Consider the following 17,169-nt stretch of genomic DNA (forward strand, 5'->3'; position numbering starts at 1 on the left):
CAAAGTACCAGCTGAACTGGCTTGCACTCTTATTGGTCCAACTCGGCTCAGCTGTCTTCTTGTGTACGGGGTTTAAACTTATCTACAACTTTATCACTCTCAAATACGAAATAGCATCTCCGATGGATTTACTGTGCGAACCAAACTCCCCGGCTGCTCCACCCCGAACGACACCGTTTGTGTGTACGGAGGCTTGGGATGGCGGCCCGTTCCTAACTTATGCGGTGCGGAAGGGCATGGCCCGAGTAGTACCACCGCGTCTTAGACACCATTTGGGTGGAGATACTTCAAATGAGCCATATCTGGAGGTCATTCACCCCACGCCAAAGGAAGAGATCCAACCATTTCTGCAGACATGGCTTTGGTTTGGGCTGTTTGCCGAGATGCTTGGCTTGAATGAGACCAGCCCCGGCCATCGCATGATTGAAGATACGCTCGCTACCGAGGAGATTCGGAAATTGTACGAGGTCTGCGTATCTGCCGCTGAAGAAGACGGTAATAGATATATCAGTGCCAAGTCAGTGCTGGAATCCTCTCAAATCATTGCTGAGAGAACTCAACTTGTGCCCGACAAGCGCGAGAGATTCACATACATGCGTGACTGCCTTCAATTTGCCAGTTTGATGACTCTCTCTATCTCAGATTTGGATGAACCAGTGCGATACTCGATATGCGCTTTAGGAGAATACTTCTCCACAGGGTTATTTCAAGCTATTGCGCTGTCAAACCCCAAGGTAGACGTTCCTATTGTAGGATTTAGCTGGCATCAAAATTACATGCGGTCTGGAGGCACCATGGACAACCAAATGCTCCAACAAGGATGGTGCCCAAGCGAGATTGAAAAGCTACGATCTCAGTTTAATGGACTGAATACGATGCACCATATAGCACAGTTGCAGAGGCCGAATGCTAACCAAGATCATTCGAACTGTACTCGTCATCTATGCACGGCTTTCCAGATGGATATAGAAACCTATAAGCCCTCACATCTGTCTGATGGCTGTACCTGTGACCTCATTGGCATTGACGGGAGAGCGACGTCGTTAATTCTCCGTAGTACGGATACTTATCCCATCATACGCTTTGACCAGATCGGAGATGGAGTAGATGATTTCGAGCTGGTGATTGAGCCGTACGAGCCGGGCGTCCCCTATGTCGCCCTCTCTCATGTGAGTGCTCTCCGATATCAACGTATGTGTCATGGTTCACTAAAAACAATAGGTTTGGGCCAATGGCCTGGGCAATCCAAAGGCCAACTCTCTGCCAAGATGCCAGATAAAACATGTAGCTCAGTTAATAGCTTCGATGCAGGTCGAAGCAGAGACTGGTGATGCAGAATACAGAACCCAATACCGAATGTGGATCGACACGCTTTGCTGCCCTGTTGAGCTTGGAGGTAAACTGATTGCACTCGAGAGGATTGCCAGTGTATACCGGAATGCAGCTCATGTTCTTGTTCTTGACGCTTCTTTGACCGGATTCGATCCTCAGGATACCCATCCGGCCGAATTGATGCTGCGCGTATACGGAGCTTCTCCCTGGATGAGACGGCTATGGACTCTTCAAGGTATATCTCAATGAGTTACCCGAACGTACTTCGCTTCTTGTCAGTAACTAATACGTGTGAATAGAGGGGGCACTGACAAAAAGCCTATATATACAATTTGCGGATAAAGCTGTGAATGCCTATGCGTTACTTGTCAAACTCTGGACCGGGGCCAATAGCGATCCGCGTTACATGAAAATCTGGCAAGATATCATGGGTGCAGTAAGTCTACTACTCTATCATGACTTATTAACCATGAGAAGACTCAATCTAACAGCTATGTGATGTAGTACAATGAACTTCAGGGCTTTTTCAGTGGAAGAGAGGGTCCGACCATCAACCAGTCGCCGCTCATTACCCTCCAACGATCACTACAGTTCCGAACAGTCTCTGTGCCATCTGATGAACCCCTCTGTATCTCTACTTTGATGAACCTCGACACAAAGTACATTGCTGCAGCTCCGGATGCTGAAACCCGAATGGCTCGCGTCTGGGAATTAATATACAAATCGCAGGGCAGCCTTCCCAGTCGAGTCATATTCTATGCAGATGAAGTGTTGAGCATACCCGGATGGCGTTGGGCTCCCCGAAGCTTATTAGGCTCAGCAGTTAAAGACCCTGTCTTGGGTATTGACGAGCGCGTGTTACGTTTGGTTGTAGATGCTAAGAATCAGGGCATCCCGACCCCCTTGGGCCTAAAAGTTGCTCTACCAGGATATCGTCTTCTTCCACGCCCTCTGGTGGCCGGACTCCCTTTACATCCCTGGCCTGGGGCCATTAATCCCACGGAAGACCAAATCATTCTTCAGGATACAAAAAGCGGGAAATGGTATCGGATAATGGATTGGTACCGCAGCAAGAAGATTGCGTCCTGGACAGCCGAGGAGCTGTCGGCTTTTGACAGGAAGCAAAACCATCCTCTCTGTAGAGAAGTAGATTCCGGGAAATGCGTGTTGATTTATGATGAAAAATCGAGGGTTGATGGGACAATAATGACATGCATGGGTCAGATCGAAGAGGTTGAGGAAGATTTTGAACACGCCTCGATTACATCTGCAGAACTTCAAGCTGGTATAAGAATTCATCGAACAAGGACCGTGATCATGTCGGCTCTCGGCGATGACGAAATACGAATGATGATGGCTTTCAGGGAAATGGCCGGTGTTGTAGCATTGGATCAAGAAACGTCTAATCTACAAGCGATCGAGGATCGCAACGGCGAGGATCGTGATGGCGAGGATCGTGATGGCGAGGATTGCGACGGCGAGGACCATGACAGCAAGGATCATAACGGCGAGGATCGTGACGGCGAGGATCGTGACGGCGAGGATCGTGATGGCGAGGATCGTGATGGCGAGGATTGCGACGGCGAGGACCATGACAGCAAGGATCATAACGGCGAGGATCGTGACGGCGAGGATTGGAAGAGCTGCATGGCCAAGGTCAAAGACAAGATGAAAGAGGTCGTGGCGGAAGCTTGGAAATCCAGGCCAGAGGTAAGACAAACGGTTGAAAACACCATCGGCCTTGATATGGAGGAGTATATGTGGGCTTTTATTCCCAAGGTATTTTCTCACGATGTCATCGTGGAGGAGACGCCAAGCGAACAGCTTTGGTTCGTCGATTAGGCATCCAAAACATGTCTGTCTCATCAATTCTAGTCGTTATAACGAGAAATGACGAGTCATGGCGGCGAGAACATGTATCTACATGACAGTTGATAAGAAACTCTACATTCTCTGCCAAGAAAAGCTCAGACTCGTATCATTCTAATGTGATTACGCGGCAATAGGGAAATGGTAATCATTACGACACACTTGAGGATCCATACGCCGGCGTAGTAAGAAGTGCATCTCAATGCATTATCCTGATTTGATGGAACTTAATAGGATATGATGTAGCTAGACATACTCCAAATTTGGGTATTATGTGGAAGGATGCGAGATTACGAGAATAAGGCGCGCGAAGAGGGTTCTAGACGTCATCTAGTGGATGTAAACCCGGAGATTGTCGGACTACTGATAACTCCTCATCTAGTTGCAGTCATCTCTCATCCAACCATCTTTCTTCCCACTAATTAATAAGTTAGTGCTCACAACTCATCTCTATTCTTCTACAAGACAATAATACAAGACAAAAAAGATTCTGCGACAATCCTACTATGTGATATCGTCTCGTAGCTCCAGGAATACCCGCGCCGCAGAAAGAAAGAGTTCGATCATTAAAAGTTGCACAAAAAGGCATACCCACTTTAGACAAGTTTAAACATGGAAAATGCACCAGGAACCAATTCAACTCGGCCAATCACCAGACATTCATGGGGCTCTATACAGTTACTAAAGCAATGGTACACTTCCAATTCTACTTGGCCGTACCCAAGCGCAGCGGAAAAAGAGGAGCTCGGCCGTCAAAGCGGCTTGAGCGTTCGACAAGTATCACAATGGTTTGTGAATACGAGACGAAGAGATGCTGAACGGCAGTCCAGCGAATCATCTGACACCAACATCAATCCTGTATCTTTATCGCTGCCTGGGTCTTTCGATGCGACACAAGAACAAGCGGACAATGTCGAGGCAACCAATCGCCTACGCCACTCCTCTTCATCGGGCGCCATCCCCCAGCTTATAGGTCAAGACGCTTTGATCGGGATTGACTCTCAAGATGAAGCGCTTCCTTCTTACCTTCGCGACTCCGATGACGGAAGTGATCGTCGTCGCAATTCACGTCCGGGTTGGCGCCATAAATCCACGAAGGGATCAACAGAAGATGGGAATCCGCGAATATATCAGTGTACATTCTGTACAGACACTTTCAAATCAAGATATGACTGGACGAGGCACGAAGCGACACTCCATCTAGCTCTTGAGCGGTGGAGTTGCCTGCCCGCTGGACCCAAGAGATGGGATCTTGGAGCTGCGGCTCCAAAGTGCTCTCTGTGTGACTCATCTGACACAACCGACGCCCATCTCGAGTCTCATCACATTTCCGACTGCATCATGAAACCTCAGGCGCTCAGAACTTTCCATAGAAAAGACCACCTGCTCCAACATTTGCGCCTTGCACACGGCATTGACAAAATGATACCGTCGATGCATTCCTGGAAGTCCAAAATCTCCGAAGTGAAATCCCGATGCGGTTTTTGCGGGGAGACATTTTCTCTCTGGTCCGACCGCAACGACCATCTAGTGGATCATTTTAGAAGAGGCAAATCCATGAAAGATTGGAAAGGAGATCGAGGGCTCGAGCCTTCGGTCGCGATGCTGGTACAGAGCGCAATGCCTCCCTACCTTATAGGTGCCGAGTCGTTGGACTTGGAGCCCTTTAGTGCCTCAAAGGGCGTTTTGAAGAAAACTCTTTCATCGCCAGAGAAGCAGAATCCTCCGAATGTGTTTGAAGTACTTACAGCCCGTCTTGGCGATTTTGTTGTTTCGGCGCGCGCAAATGGCGATATCATCAATTGCGATATACTTCGCCGCCAGGCTCGGATTATTTTATTCGGCGATGATGATCCGCTGAATCAAACTCCCGCAGACAACGACCAATGGCTGACATTGTTTAAAATTGGCCATGGATTGGCATCGGCGCCTAGCCAGCAAGAGTTGGACGCTTCTTTACCAGATGAAGCTTCGCAGTCGGCTTCAAATCCCATGACAACAACAACAACAACAACATCAGTGATCTCGAACACAAACAATTCCGCACTTCCGCGTGAAGCTATAGAGAGAAAGTCGGGGTCAAAGTTAGTGATAAGTCAAACACTTGATAATACTGAGCCTACGCTCCCATGGTGGTGCCAAAGTCCTGAATGCTTGGCGGAACTTATGGAAATGAGTCGGGAGTTTTCCTTGACAACCCTTGGAAACATTGAGATTGATAATGAACCAACCAGGGACTCCTAGCACTGGGATTTTCTCGGGTCACAGGAAGAGAGTTCAGAAAAGCTCATACAGATTGGATTCTGAAGTAAGTAGTGTGGTACTCATATTAAGATTTTTTTTTCCCCTGTGCTCTTTCCTATTAGATTTTGACGCAAAGCTCCAAGCCTTTGGAGTACGGAAGCGTCAGATTTGTATATCCGTTTGTCGGAGATCTCAGGTGGCCTAATAGCTCCTTGTATCTAGTCGCAGAACTAATTGAATTGTCAATTATGACAACAGCTCCAGACCTGAGCTTCGGCTCCAGCAGCTTCAGCGCAGGTAGAGCGACAGGAGCCCAGACTATATAGCGGTTAGAATCGATGGTTTTTGACCAGTTAAGGCCTCAACTCACTATCAATAAGGACTAGGTCAAGCTGTGGAATGTTATTCTTTAACGTCTCGAGAAGATCACCTTCTCTCAGATCAATATGACGCGTCACCAAATCGTCGCCGGCTTCCTTCCAATGTTGACGAGCCCTCTCTGCTTTTGTGTGTTCTTTTTCTGTGGCAATTACCTTACCCTCGCCACCGAAGCGGTCTAAATTGCTTCCCACTGCCAATGCAAGATAAATGGTGCTCACGCCAAAGCTGGTGCCGATCTCGGCAATGTTGCGAGCTCCAATTGCTCTGGCGAGCTGATAGACAAATTGGCACTTATCCTGATCTAGAGCAATAAACTTGTCTCTCATCAAGTCATCAAATCCATCGGGGTTGCTCAAATACGTAGATGGGAGCGCTGCTTCTTGTGTGAGGGACTGCTCGTGAAGACGATTGAGCAGCGCGTGAACATTATCAGGCGCCACGATGGGATTTGGGGCCGGAGCTGCCATGTTTAAAACGAAAAACAATTCAAGATACCTTATTGAAGCAATATTCTCATTAGGGTATAACAAGTATGGCCGATACTCTCGCATTCCATGTGCAGGTTTATATAGTAAGACTGACTGGCGCTAGATCGGCGCTTCTCATCGGGATCTTCCAGGCGGTGGCCCACTATAAGTGCCATTCAACGCCCTAGGAATTATACCTGGCAAGCCTGGTATACAATAATTCAGCTCCTCCTTGGAGATGTTGCGCGCGATGGGTATTTCCCGTCCGCCGAGCCGAAACCGAGACGCCTCTATTATCTGATCCGACTATTGCCAGAGCGGCGGTGCGGGGTAGCATTGAAAGGTGCGTGGTACAAAATATAGAAGCAGAATACACAAGACAAGGAAGAATTAAGCTTGATTACTTAGTCATTAAGGATCTGCGAGCGTATCTTGAGCTGCAGCTTGTTGATATGGGAGAATTTGTTGTTCAATGGTATATGATGAACGTTGTATGTCGATATGCTGTCAACAATTGCATCGGATTAGCATGCAAACCATTCTCTACCTATTGAAGAGAAAGCTGCTTATACAAAGCCACTCCGGTCCCCTCGTATCAACATCAAATGTGTCATCAATCACCAGTCTTGTAAAAGAAATTTTTTCATATTTGGTATCGTCAATCATATCAAAGCGTACAGTACATGTTATCCTCTTACTCCAAGATGGGCAGCAGTCCCTTGTCCTGGGCATCCTTCACGGCGTTGTTATAAATCTCCAGCTTCTCTTCATACACCTTAACCAAGTCCTCTTGTGATTGTTCACGCTTTCCAGGAGAAGCATCGCCACCTCCGAACGCTCTCACAGCAGCGTAGTAAACATCAGCAAGAGCATTGCAAACGCTTTGGACACTCGATGTCTGGCACTGGAAGTATAGACTATAGTTGTTCACAATCAGCAGTCCATTTTTATCTTTTAACAGAATATATATGGCATCAACTTACTCGGCCTTGAAGTTGTTATCGATGCTGAGCTTGCCGCTCTCTGTGAATCGGTTTTGGATGCGGTAGTTTTGGTAGCCAAAGTCGTGGCGGTAGCAGGCAGGAACAAAAGGGAATCCGAAAGGGTTATCGGGTGAGCTGGTGCAGCCGTCAGAGGTCCAGTCAAGAGTGGCTGGGTTCTTGGCATTGCGGCGGGAAATGAAATCAGGGAGGGTAAGGCTGAAGAGATATTGGTCTGTGATGGTTGAGAGGCTGGTTTGGCGCCGGGTCAGTGCGGCATCAGAGGCCGGCAATGCCAGAACGGCCGGGGCAAGAGTGGCCAGAATAACTGAGAACTTCATGATGAGAAGATAGTTGCTTTTATCTTTGATGGCAACGTTGGTGAAGTATTCAGACGTCTATTTTCCTCGGGCTCAAGAGCGAACGATTGCTCCTTTTATACATAATGCCAATATCCAGTCCTATAATTATTTGTAATGCCAATGCTACCTACTCCGTAGATACCTCTCGTATACGTAAGTGAAGTGAACCCATCAACTAATTTAGACTTGGCGTAGAAGATATGCCGACAGACAAAAGTCTCAACAAGCTTCCGCTCATATCATGGACCTGCCTGAAGGAGTATATTCTCATACTATGCCAAGAGGCTTCTCCAGAAGCCTTCTTTATCCCGAATAGTCGCCGATCGCCCACGGACGGCTCTGCCCTTCCTGGTTGGGCCGTGCCGGTAGGGCCCGGTAACAGGAAAGGCAAGGCGCCGGCTTGTCTTCATTTTAGGGTGACGCTGCGGGCGATTAAAAGAAAAGCATATTCCAAATGCGCGAATAATCTTGCGCCTTAGGTAGGGACGTAGATTGAAATGCTCGGTGGAAACCACAAAAAGGCACAAGCCCCGTGTTAGTGGCTGAAAACTGAGTCAATGAGAAGGCCGAGCTGCCTTCTCACCAATTAACTAACAGGCCTGGCTTGCAGACATTGGTACCTTTAATAGTACGACACAAAAAGGGCTTCTTCTCTAAGCCATTTGCCGGCGCTTATAAGGCGGAGAACCCTGTCCAAAACCACCCTCTGTTACACTTAAGTGCTGAGCCAAGCAATCAATTCCGTCGTAATATATATTAAGCCAAGTCAAATGACTATTTTAACTCATAGCCTAATGTCATTAATGCGCAGGTACAGCCGAGTTTGCATGTGAAATTTGCTTATCATCTCAAGATTTCTGACGATTCGTCTTCCAACCACAGTGCCTTCATCAAAGACCAGGCCATCCCTTTTAATTTTGCAACTATGTCCTGCTTCTTCGTACATTGACCAGTATATCTAGATAAAGATATATTTATGAGGGATAATACAGAAAAGCACATTTCGCACACCTCCACTGTATCTAGGTTTCGTCAAATCCTGTGGCTTCCATCATCTCCAAACCGTTTTCTAAGTCGCCCAAGCCGCTTTTGCTGCCCCGATGAATAGGAAATGGTAGAACTTTATCAGCATTTCCAAATGTGGCTATGGCATTCTTCTTCGCTGAGCAGCGTCAATTTTTTCCGATTCACACATATTATAAAGGACGACGGTGATGTCGATGCGGATTCAAAATATCCTACGCCTCTACCACGATATAATTGACCCCCTTGGTGTATATAAATACCCAGACTTCCTTAATCATATATATTGTTCGGGTCTTTTTCTCAGTCGTTGATTTATCACCGAACTTTGTAAGTCAGGTCTTTGGCTTGACTCTAATTCGGCCGTGCGCCATTTCTCATCCACCGAGAACTTTGTTTGTGAGGTAAACTTTGATCTATTCCGCTTTCCATTTTCGTATATGGCGCTGGGAGCCATTGTTGTATCTCAAAGAATAGAGCCAAGCCACTTGATCTGAGGAACTGATGTAGCCTTTACTGAATCAGTGCCGCATCCTGCGCTGCACCTCCAAATTAATAGAGCCTCTTGATTGGAGATCGCCAACAGATAGTGCAAGTCCTGCAATCTCCTCTTTTGGACTCCTAGCTACTATTGCTTTCCATTCGGAGAGCGCATACACCACCCCAGATGAAGATCGATGGCTCAGATATACTCAATACACACCTTCATGGCGGTTGAACACACATTTGGATCTAAGCCGCAGTTTCGATCAAGCAGTCATATGTCGCAAAGACGACCAATTGTGTTGTCTATCATTTTCGATATTTCAATCCATACCGAACGCACAATAGGCGGTCGATGATACTACTGTCAGTTCAAGCCTGCAGATAGTTCTACTATTTCATCTCGTTAGGTGCCCGATAAATCAGAATATGCTATGACCATGATTACGTATAAGCTGCTGACGAAGATATTCAGCTCAGACAGTTTCAGAACAAAAATCACATTCCATGCAACAGCATTCAATGCTCTGCGTGATGTTCGTCATGCAAGACCAGGCTTGCGTTCAAATCTATCCCTGCGATGCTTGAAGCCGAGCACGCCTTCGTGCTAAATGACCAAAATCGCCGTTGGTACATAGTAGTCCGGTCGGATACCTTAGTCCCTCTTACGCGCCTGTAACGTGAGGCCTTGGAGGCCCCTCATTCGCCGGCTCTCCGAAAGTCACGATGCCTCTTTTCCCACTGCGCCTCGTGATTTGAGGGAATTTTGCCCCCACGACCACCATTTCCCCAGCTCCTACCGCTCTAGAGTCGTACGGAAGCGTAGCAACCAAGCTAATACTCGGAAACAAAACCAACTATCAAGGCGCGGGGTTGCTAGAGAGGGGCAAGCTGAATCCCTGGAAGCGCTTTGGGGCCTGTATAAGGAAGTTAAGCTGGCCATTAGACACGGATCATGATGTCCTTTTCGGGGCAAAAAAATCACATCTTGCAGATGGATCAATCTATCTCTTCCGTGGCTTATGCGTATAAAGCATGTCACGTCAAGGGCATGGAAGCAGGGTACGCAGGCAACCTTGTGGCGGAAGCAAGGTGCATGGCGTGGCATTCATTCTGAATGCAATGTGAAATCTCAAACACGGATGTTGTCTTTGCTTTTGCAGAAGAGGCAAACATCTTCCGAGACTATCATGTTACCATCTCGCAGTAAGAATGACCAAAAGTCTCTCGAGTTGCATTTCAATGCTAGGAAAATGATCTCCGTGATAAAGGCAAAGGTGATGGAGGTTTGCTGAGACACGCAGACAGTTAGCGCCACTCTCCGCTCTACGAGTACTGACATGTACGCTATCACTCAGTCAGTGAATCATGCACTCATTGTGTGGAATTGTTTCTGAATAGCAAACGGGCTCAGAGCTGCAGGTCGGTGAGTCGCCGACTCTGCATACATACCACCTGTCCAGTCAAATCTGCATCAATAGAATGCATTTACAGTAGACGCCATCTCTCTTTGTCAAGGATCATATGCAGGCAGTCCTTGGTGGATCCTTGATCATGAGCGCGCGTGCATCTTTCTTGTTCCAGAGAGGCTAACACATCTCACATCCCTCGATTCGGGAGTGGAGAAACATGCAGAAGGGAAGCCTCCTTGCTTGCAGTCGGAATATCAGTACCGGATTTCTCAAGATAAGGGCCTCACTAATCACCTCTCACCTTTTCAAGCTCAGCTCCAGAATCCATTGATGCAATTGGCCATCCCTGCGTCAGCTATCAATGCTTGTAAATGGCTTCGCAGTAGGGCTGTGTTCGCGTAGCACTGGATTCGGAGCAAAATCAAGACTTGTACATACAAAGCCCGTTTCTCTCCGTAGGAGGTGGCAGTGGAACCTGGCTGGGGCGTGTGGAAGAGGCGGGATGTTATCGCCTCCTTGTAATAGTGGCTGATTACCAGATAGACGCCCATCATCGTGAGTTGGTGTTTGCTCTTTTTATTACTGTGAGACATATCCATGGGGGTACGGCAGGCTCTCCAATTTGCTAGTATCCTCTCGCCTCGCTACGCATTCCGCCACCGATTCGCATGACCTGTCGCGCTGGTCTATTTCTACACAAGTCTCCAAAGTACTCCATGTATTACGGAGTATGCAGGCGCTATTGGTATTGACAGTCAAGTCTTTCTTATACAGAGAGAATAACGATGGCCCGCCATTTTGTGGACAGGGACTTGGGCATTTTGTACCCTCCCTTTCGAGCATCTGCCGTCCCGCCCACCCAACCTGCTTCCAGATCTTGATCCTACGTCTCTTTTGCGGTGAAGCTTTGGAGTATTAAAATGTCAGGGTCCCTTCGGCTTCCATGACAAATTTCTTCTAAGAGTACATTTTCCCTGGAATCCTACTTGTTTACTCTGCTCTTCTCAGATCTATCGTCGCCGTTCAGAGCGCCATCCCAAAGTGCCTGTGATGGGCCGCCTATCAGAAAGAGGAACATCGCCATGGCGCTCGTCGGAGGGATTGGTGACCTTTGCAGTCGCATTTGCAGTGTTTACAGTAAGTAACAGACCTGATGAATGGGCCTCCAAAATTTGAACCGAGAGCTAATTGATATCAATTCATAGGACGGATTGGTGTATGATCTGGTTATACCGTTTTTACCAGAGCTCTTCACGGGCCGACTAAAGACACCTCCAGAAGATGGTTAGAATCAACCGAGTTTTATCAGCAGCTAAATTCGAATCTTGCTGACGTTAGTGGCCGATCAAAAGTCGACAATTGGGCAGCGTTATCTCTCGAGTCTTTTGGAATGGCACTGCTTATCACCAACTGTATGTTAACCAAATTCTCACTCAGCAACCTTGTTAAGACAAATTTATTGATCTGCGCCTAGGGATTGCTGGATACATTGCCGATGGGAACGTCTCAAAAAGCCGTCCGTTTCTTGCTGGCATCGGTATTATGCTTATCGCCACTCTGCTCTTCTTTCTCAGTGTAGATCCATACCTCATCATCTTCGCTCGTGCTCTCCAAGGAGCTTCCGAGGCCCTCGTATGGGTGTCTGGCATCGCTTTTCTAGTCTCGCAGGTGGACGAGGCTAATTTAGGAGTGTGTATGGGTTACACGACGCTGGGTGCTACAATCGGCGAGCTCATTGGACCTCTACTCGGTGGCTACCTATATGAGAGGCTGGGGCACTGGGCTGTCTTTGGTGTAGTAGAGGTAGTGATTGCGGGCGACATTGTTCTTCGACTCCTAGTCAAAGAAAAAGAACCGGAATCACAGCAGCAAAGCCTGGTGGACGCAGTAAAGGGACTTTCCGATACCGATGCTTTGCTGGGTAACTCAGTGGCGGTATCTCACGGAACGTTAGATTACATGACATCGACAGATTTGGAGCATGGAGGGGATGACGATCGATCGGCACTTTCTGGTACGACTGACTGCGATGGTGATGTATCAGCATTGAGGACTCTGGGATGGAACTGGCTCTCCAGCGTCATCGGCGCCGCCATAGCATGTGTCGTTAGGTCAGCTTTGGAAGCTGTAAGCTCACCGCACATGTCAAATTGTTTTTCTGGTGTGTTATTGACAAACCTATCAGACCATCCCAATCTACGTTCTTCGACATTTCGGCTGGACTTCGTCGACCAGTGGCGGCGTCATGTTTGCATTGCTTTTGCCTATGGTGGGCGGCCCATTGGTTGGCAAATATACCACCTTGAACGGCCCTCGATGGTTTAGCACCATAGCATCGCTCGCATGCGGTGTCTTCATGGTCACTCTAGGCTTTCTCACTGGGGATGATCCCACTACTCAGATCCTCTTTGTGGTGAATATCGGATTCATTGGCCTCTGCATCTCTCTCGGCACAACGACGCAAACAACCGCCATTTCCGCAGCTGCACAGAGAGCCGAGGCTCTAAGAAGCCGAATTCGAGCCAGCGGCGTGGAACTAAGTTGGGAGTTGAAAATGCTGACTCCCGGCATGATGCTGAGCGGCCTGAGTACGGCGTGGGCCTTGGGCCTTTTTCTTGGTCCTGCTTGTGGAAGTTTTTTCCACTTTAGCACAAACCAGGAGTGGCTGCATCTGTGCAGTTTCTTGGGGGTCTTGTGCGTGATCACGGGCATCTATTGCTCCTTTACGTGGAAGAAGTGGCGGTGATCTGCATATTCTGTTGTGGTTTAGGTGTATGGCCATGCAGTGGCCGACTTGACGATTTATGATTTATGACTTAATGATAAAAAGAAAACCTTTACCCAAGCTCACTCTGATGATATGGTAAAAGCAGAGAGGCAAGAAAAAGAACAAAAGGAAAAAAAAACAAGGCGAAATAGCAATTGCACGTTTCGATCGTGCGACCTCCGGGTTATGAGCCCGGCGCGCTTCCACTGCGCCAAATTGCTTTTGATTCGCTTGTTGGATGGCGACGCTCGTAAATTGCTAGGTATGGATGGATGGATTTGTGGATGTGAAAATTTCCACTCGCAGGTGAAGTGGGGAATAAGCGTCCAGGATGGAGTTGTGAGTCAGAATCGGAACAGAAATGGATCACCAGAAGCACTACCAAGTGTTACTAGTGTTGGTGTGAAGCGTGATGATGTTGATGATAGAAAAGAGAAGATATAAGACGCAGGAAGACAAAACGCGGAATTCTATTTGATAGTGCACTTGACAAGAATCCATCTTGAAGTCTATATACGTTTGCCATGCGTGCCAAGGTATATAAGTCATTTACTATGGACATGACGACGACTTCAGGGCACATATTGGATTAATGTGCGTCCAGCTCTAAAATCCAAGGGTCGCTCCGCTGTTACCGTAAATCTCCCCGCTCACATACGAGGACGATGCATCAACGACACTCACATACAGCGGTGCAAGTTCTGCAGGCTGAGCAGGGCGTCTGAAGAAAGTGCCCTCAGATATCTCCTTCACAGACTCAGTAGTGAACCCCCCGGCAGCTAAGAAAGGCGTATAGGTGAAGCCGGGAGCAACACCATTGACCCGAATTCCATCCTCAGCAAGCTGTTGGGCCAAGTTACGGACCATCATGACGATGGCCGCTTTACTCGCTCCATAGGCAAGCGCTCCAGCGTTTGGCTCTATGGCAACAGTAGAGGCAGTGAAGACCACGTTGCCACCACGTGGAAGCAGAGGCACGGCGGCTCTCGTCAAGAAAAAGCTAGCATAAACGTTGGTGCGAAATACCTGGTCAAACTGCTCTGTTGACTCATTGGCAATAGGACGCCAATTGGGACCTTGAGTATAACCAGAGACTCTGTGAGGACATGTCAGTTTTTCTCATCGTCTACTGGGTCTCTCAGGCTTCCTCACCCAGCATGATTGACCAGAATATCGAGACCGCCAAGACGGCGATGGGCCTCTTGGACAAGCCAGGTACAAAAGGTCTCATTCAGCAAGTTTCCAGGAATGCGTTCAAAAAACAATCCCTCTTTCGCAAGAAAATCAGCGAGGTCTTGTGCATCAGACTCCTCTTCCTCCATGTAGTTGATAGCAACGTTGGCTCCTTCACGAAGGTATGCAATCACAATGGCTCTTCCGATACCAGAGTCTCCACCCGTGATCAAAGCATTGAGGCCCCGAAGTCGTCCAGCTCCTTTGTAAGATGTCTCGCCGCAGTCTGGGCGTTGATCAAGGCTAGACTGAAGAACAGGGAATTCAGCAGCAGCGCCAGTTGGCAAGCTGAGTCGCATGTCCGAGTAACGGGCAATTGGATCAATCAAGGCGCTAGAATTGTCTGCATTTGGCCTAGATTTAATATGGTTCAAGTTTGAGAACCGGGCATTGCTTGACTTACCTGTAGCCAAGCAGAGGCTTGGCAGACTCAGCATAGTAAAGACCAGAGCTCGAAGCATTTTATTGGCAATGAGATATTAAATGTTATTTCTTGGGTGATGTTTTGTCTCACATCCTCTATCATCACCGCCATATTCAGAGCATCTTATATACCAGTGAAGCAGCATCGCTTCTCCGCATCGCCCATGGCTTCTTCTATCATTGAAAATGATGCTCTTCCGAAGTTCACGCTTGTCTGTCCATACATACATCGAATCTCTGAATATTTACAAATTAAATCTTTTAAAATCCGGCAAAGGAGTTAAACATGCGGAACACAACCAAACTCGACCTTCCACGTCATCACTCCTTACTCCGGCGTGCCAAGCAACTCAGCATATAGCGTGGGGCGATTTTGAAAGTGTTACATCGCGGATACAGTTACTCAGCAGAATCAAGCAGCATCCCACGCCATTACCGAATCCCACTGGCCAAACACGGAAATAGGACATGAAAAGAAAATCGCCACAGTCACTGGTGATATTGGAGCATGTTTGGGTTTGTGTCCAGCTTATACCCCATTCTATGTTGCATCAATTGGTGATAATTGGATCTCTTCAAATCGTTCTTTTGGAGCTCTAGGTGTCGTCTATGCTCTAAAAAAAATTTAATGTCTTGTATCATGTATATACATAAGTCAAGCTGTAGCAGTAAAAGCTTCATGCACCAAGACATAACTTCTTTGCTGACACGGGATCAAGTTGCGGGATATGCGGAGTAATGGGCGGTCCCTAAGACGGATGTAACTTTGAGAAAAGGAGATCATATCAACTACGTAAGAACAGTTGTTAATAATGAGGTATCTGCATGCCACATGTTGAATATATAAGTAGTTACTTGAAGGCCCTAACTCTCTTATTCAACATGTCATAAGAACATATTATACCCATTCAAGTGCATAGCCTTCATCACATCTTTATAAAGCTCGGTTCAAAAATAAGCTCCTAAATCTTCGAGGGAAGTCAGAATATGAATATGTTGCTGTATATCGTTACGATACTCAGCGCAGCTGTGGCAGCTATGGCAGCACCAACCTACCAATCAGTGTCAGGTGCTCCTATTAAGACTGTCGTCCAACTGCAGCAAACTGGAACTCAGTTCGAGAATCTCATCACTCGTACAGACGGCACAATCCTTGCCACCAGAATCGACGTTCCAGAGATATGGTGGATTGACCCTGCAGATCCCATTCATATTCGAGTCATCACCATTGAGGGCGATGTGGTCAGCGTACTCGGTATCACAGAGACATCTCCCAATGTCTACGCCTTCAACGCCGGAAATGTCACCAGCCAAGGAGCAGTTGACGGCTCTTTTCAGGTCTGGGGCCTGGACCTCACGCATGAGGAACCTCAGACTTACCCTATCGCCAAAATTGATCGTGCGAGCTTCTTGAACGGCATTGCAACTCTTGACCCCAAAACGGTGATTGTAACCGATACTAACTTGGGTCTCTTGTGGAAGGTCGATATATCCACAGGCCATTACGAGATTTTCCTTCAAGACCCGTCAATGGCAATTCCCGAGGGTAGCAACATCCCCGCAGGAATAAATGGAGTGCACATTCATAACGGTTACTTGTATTTCACCAATACAGCTCAAATGAGTCTGAGCAGGCTTCCTATAGCTAAAAATGGCACAATCACCGGCAGCATCCAGCGGATCGCTGAGGGTTTCATGTGCGATGACTTTGACGTGCAACCGGATGGGACTGTGTATTTGCCAACTACGTCTCAGAACACTGTCATTCGAGTTTCACTCGACGGACGCGTGCAACAATTGGCCGGAACAGCCGATTCACTGGCCGTTGGTGGTGGAACAGCTGCGCAATTCGGAAGAGGGCCGCATCGGAAGAAAACACTCTTTGTTACAACATCAGGCGACCGTTTTTCACCTATCAGTGGTACCCTAATGGAGCCAGGAAAGCTGGTCGCCATAGACTTGAGTTCTGTCATATCATGAGTTGTGTAGGAGGGCAACGGTACTGGCATCTGTATCTATGTACGTGGGGGACTGCAAAAAGTTGTTATGTCAAATAAAAGAACAATGTTCATCCCGTCTTGTTAAAAGAGCCACTTTGTTCACCGAAATGGATTCCATTTATGGGAAGCCCAATGTCCCAGCAATAAAATGAACTTAGAGGTCATTTTGAAGGAAAGCATTGACCAGATTAAC

At 47.5% G+C, this 17,169-nt stretch overlaps 7 protein-coding genes and 1 non-coding gene across 8 annotated transcripts; 4 read left to right on the forward strand and 4 right to left on the reverse strand.

Moving 5' to 3' along the window:
* Positions 1 to 122: 122 nt before the first annotated feature.
* On the forward strand, positions 123 to 3,287 carry M431DRAFT_13063 (hypothetical protein; the record flags this gene model as incomplete). The annotated part of the gene is made up of 4 exons (XM_024912458.1): positions 123 to 1,169; positions 1,222 to 1,567; positions 1,632 to 1,768; positions 1,837 to 3,287. The coding sequence occupies 4 exons, from the start codon at positions 123 to 125 to the stop codon at positions 3,172 to 3,174; spliced, it is 2,868 nt and encodes a 955-aa protein (XP_024778195.1). The 3' UTR covers positions 3,175 to 3,287.
* A 526-nt stretch (positions 3,288 to 3,813) lies between these two features.
* M431DRAFT_515724 (hypothetical protein) lies at positions 3,814 to 5,258 on the forward strand (the record flags this gene model as incomplete). Its single annotated transcript, XM_024920279.1, has 2 exons — positions 3,814 to 5,144; positions 5,171 to 5,258. 2 exons carry the CDS (start codon positions 3,814 to 3,816, stop codon positions 5,256 to 5,258), a joined length of 1,419 nt encoding a protein of 472 aa, XP_024778196.1.
* Positions 5,259 to 5,563: 305 nt separating this feature from the next.
* On the reverse strand, positions 5,564 to 6,293 carry M431DRAFT_74997 (hypothetical protein; the record flags this gene model as incomplete). The annotated part of the gene is made up of 2 exons (XM_024922295.1): positions 5,564 to 5,763; positions 5,816 to 6,293. 2 exons carry the CDS (start codon positions 6,291 to 6,293, stop codon positions 5,564 to 5,566), a joined length of 678 nt encoding a protein of 225 aa, XP_024778197.1.
* A 694-nt stretch (positions 6,294 to 6,987) lies between these two features.
* M431DRAFT_74755 (hypothetical protein) lies at positions 6,988 to 7,614 on the reverse strand (the record flags this gene model as incomplete). The annotated part of the gene is made up of 2 exons (XM_024922261.1): positions 6,988 to 7,210; positions 7,277 to 7,614. The coding sequence occupies 2 exons, from the start codon at positions 7,612 to 7,614 to the stop codon at positions 6,988 to 6,990; spliced, it is 561 nt and encodes a 186-aa protein (XP_024778198.1).
* Positions 7,615 to 11,603: 3,989 nt separating this feature from the next.
* On the forward strand, positions 11,604 to 13,299 carry M431DRAFT_1280 (hypothetical protein; the record flags this gene model as incomplete). Its single annotated transcript, XM_024912352.1, has 5 exons — positions 11,604 to 11,690; positions 11,759 to 11,837; positions 11,906 to 11,965; positions 12,028 to 12,680; positions 12,739 to 13,299. The coding sequence occupies 5 exons, from the start codon at positions 11,604 to 11,606 to the stop codon at positions 13,297 to 13,299; spliced, it is 1,440 nt and encodes a 479-aa protein (XP_024778199.1).
* Positions 13,300 to 13,469: 170 nt separating this feature from the next.
* M431DRAFT_t45 lies at positions 13,470 to 13,541 on the reverse strand. The gene has a single exon. It is a non-coding gene; the product is annotated as a tRNA-Met (tRNA).
* Positions 13,542 to 13,926: 385 nt separating this feature from the next.
* Positions 13,927 to 14,852, reverse strand: M431DRAFT_74888 (hypothetical protein; the record flags this gene model as incomplete). Its single annotated transcript, XM_024922281.1, has 2 exons — positions 13,927 to 14,416; positions 14,473 to 14,852. 2 exons carry the CDS (start codon positions 14,850 to 14,852, stop codon positions 13,927 to 13,929), a joined length of 870 nt encoding a protein of 289 aa, XP_024778200.1.
* A 1,111-nt stretch (positions 14,853 to 15,963) lies between these two features.
* M431DRAFT_490145 (hypothetical protein) lies at positions 15,964 to 16,956 on the forward strand (the record flags this gene model as incomplete). Its single annotated transcript, XM_024916764.1, has 1 exon — positions 15,964 to 16,956. The coding sequence occupies one exon, from the start codon at positions 15,964 to 15,966 to the stop codon at positions 16,954 to 16,956; it is 993 nt and encodes a 330-aa protein (XP_024778201.1).
* Between the last annotated feature and the right edge of the window lie 213 nt (positions 16,957 to 17,169).

This window comes from Trichoderma harzianum (assembly GCF_003025095.1).
Source record: "Trichoderma harzianum CBS 226.95 unplaced genomic scaffold M431scaffold_2, whole genome shotgun sequence".
Taxonomy (NCBI): Eukaryota; Fungi; Ascomycota; class Sordariomycetes; order Hypocreales; family Hypocreaceae; genus Trichoderma; species Trichoderma harzianum.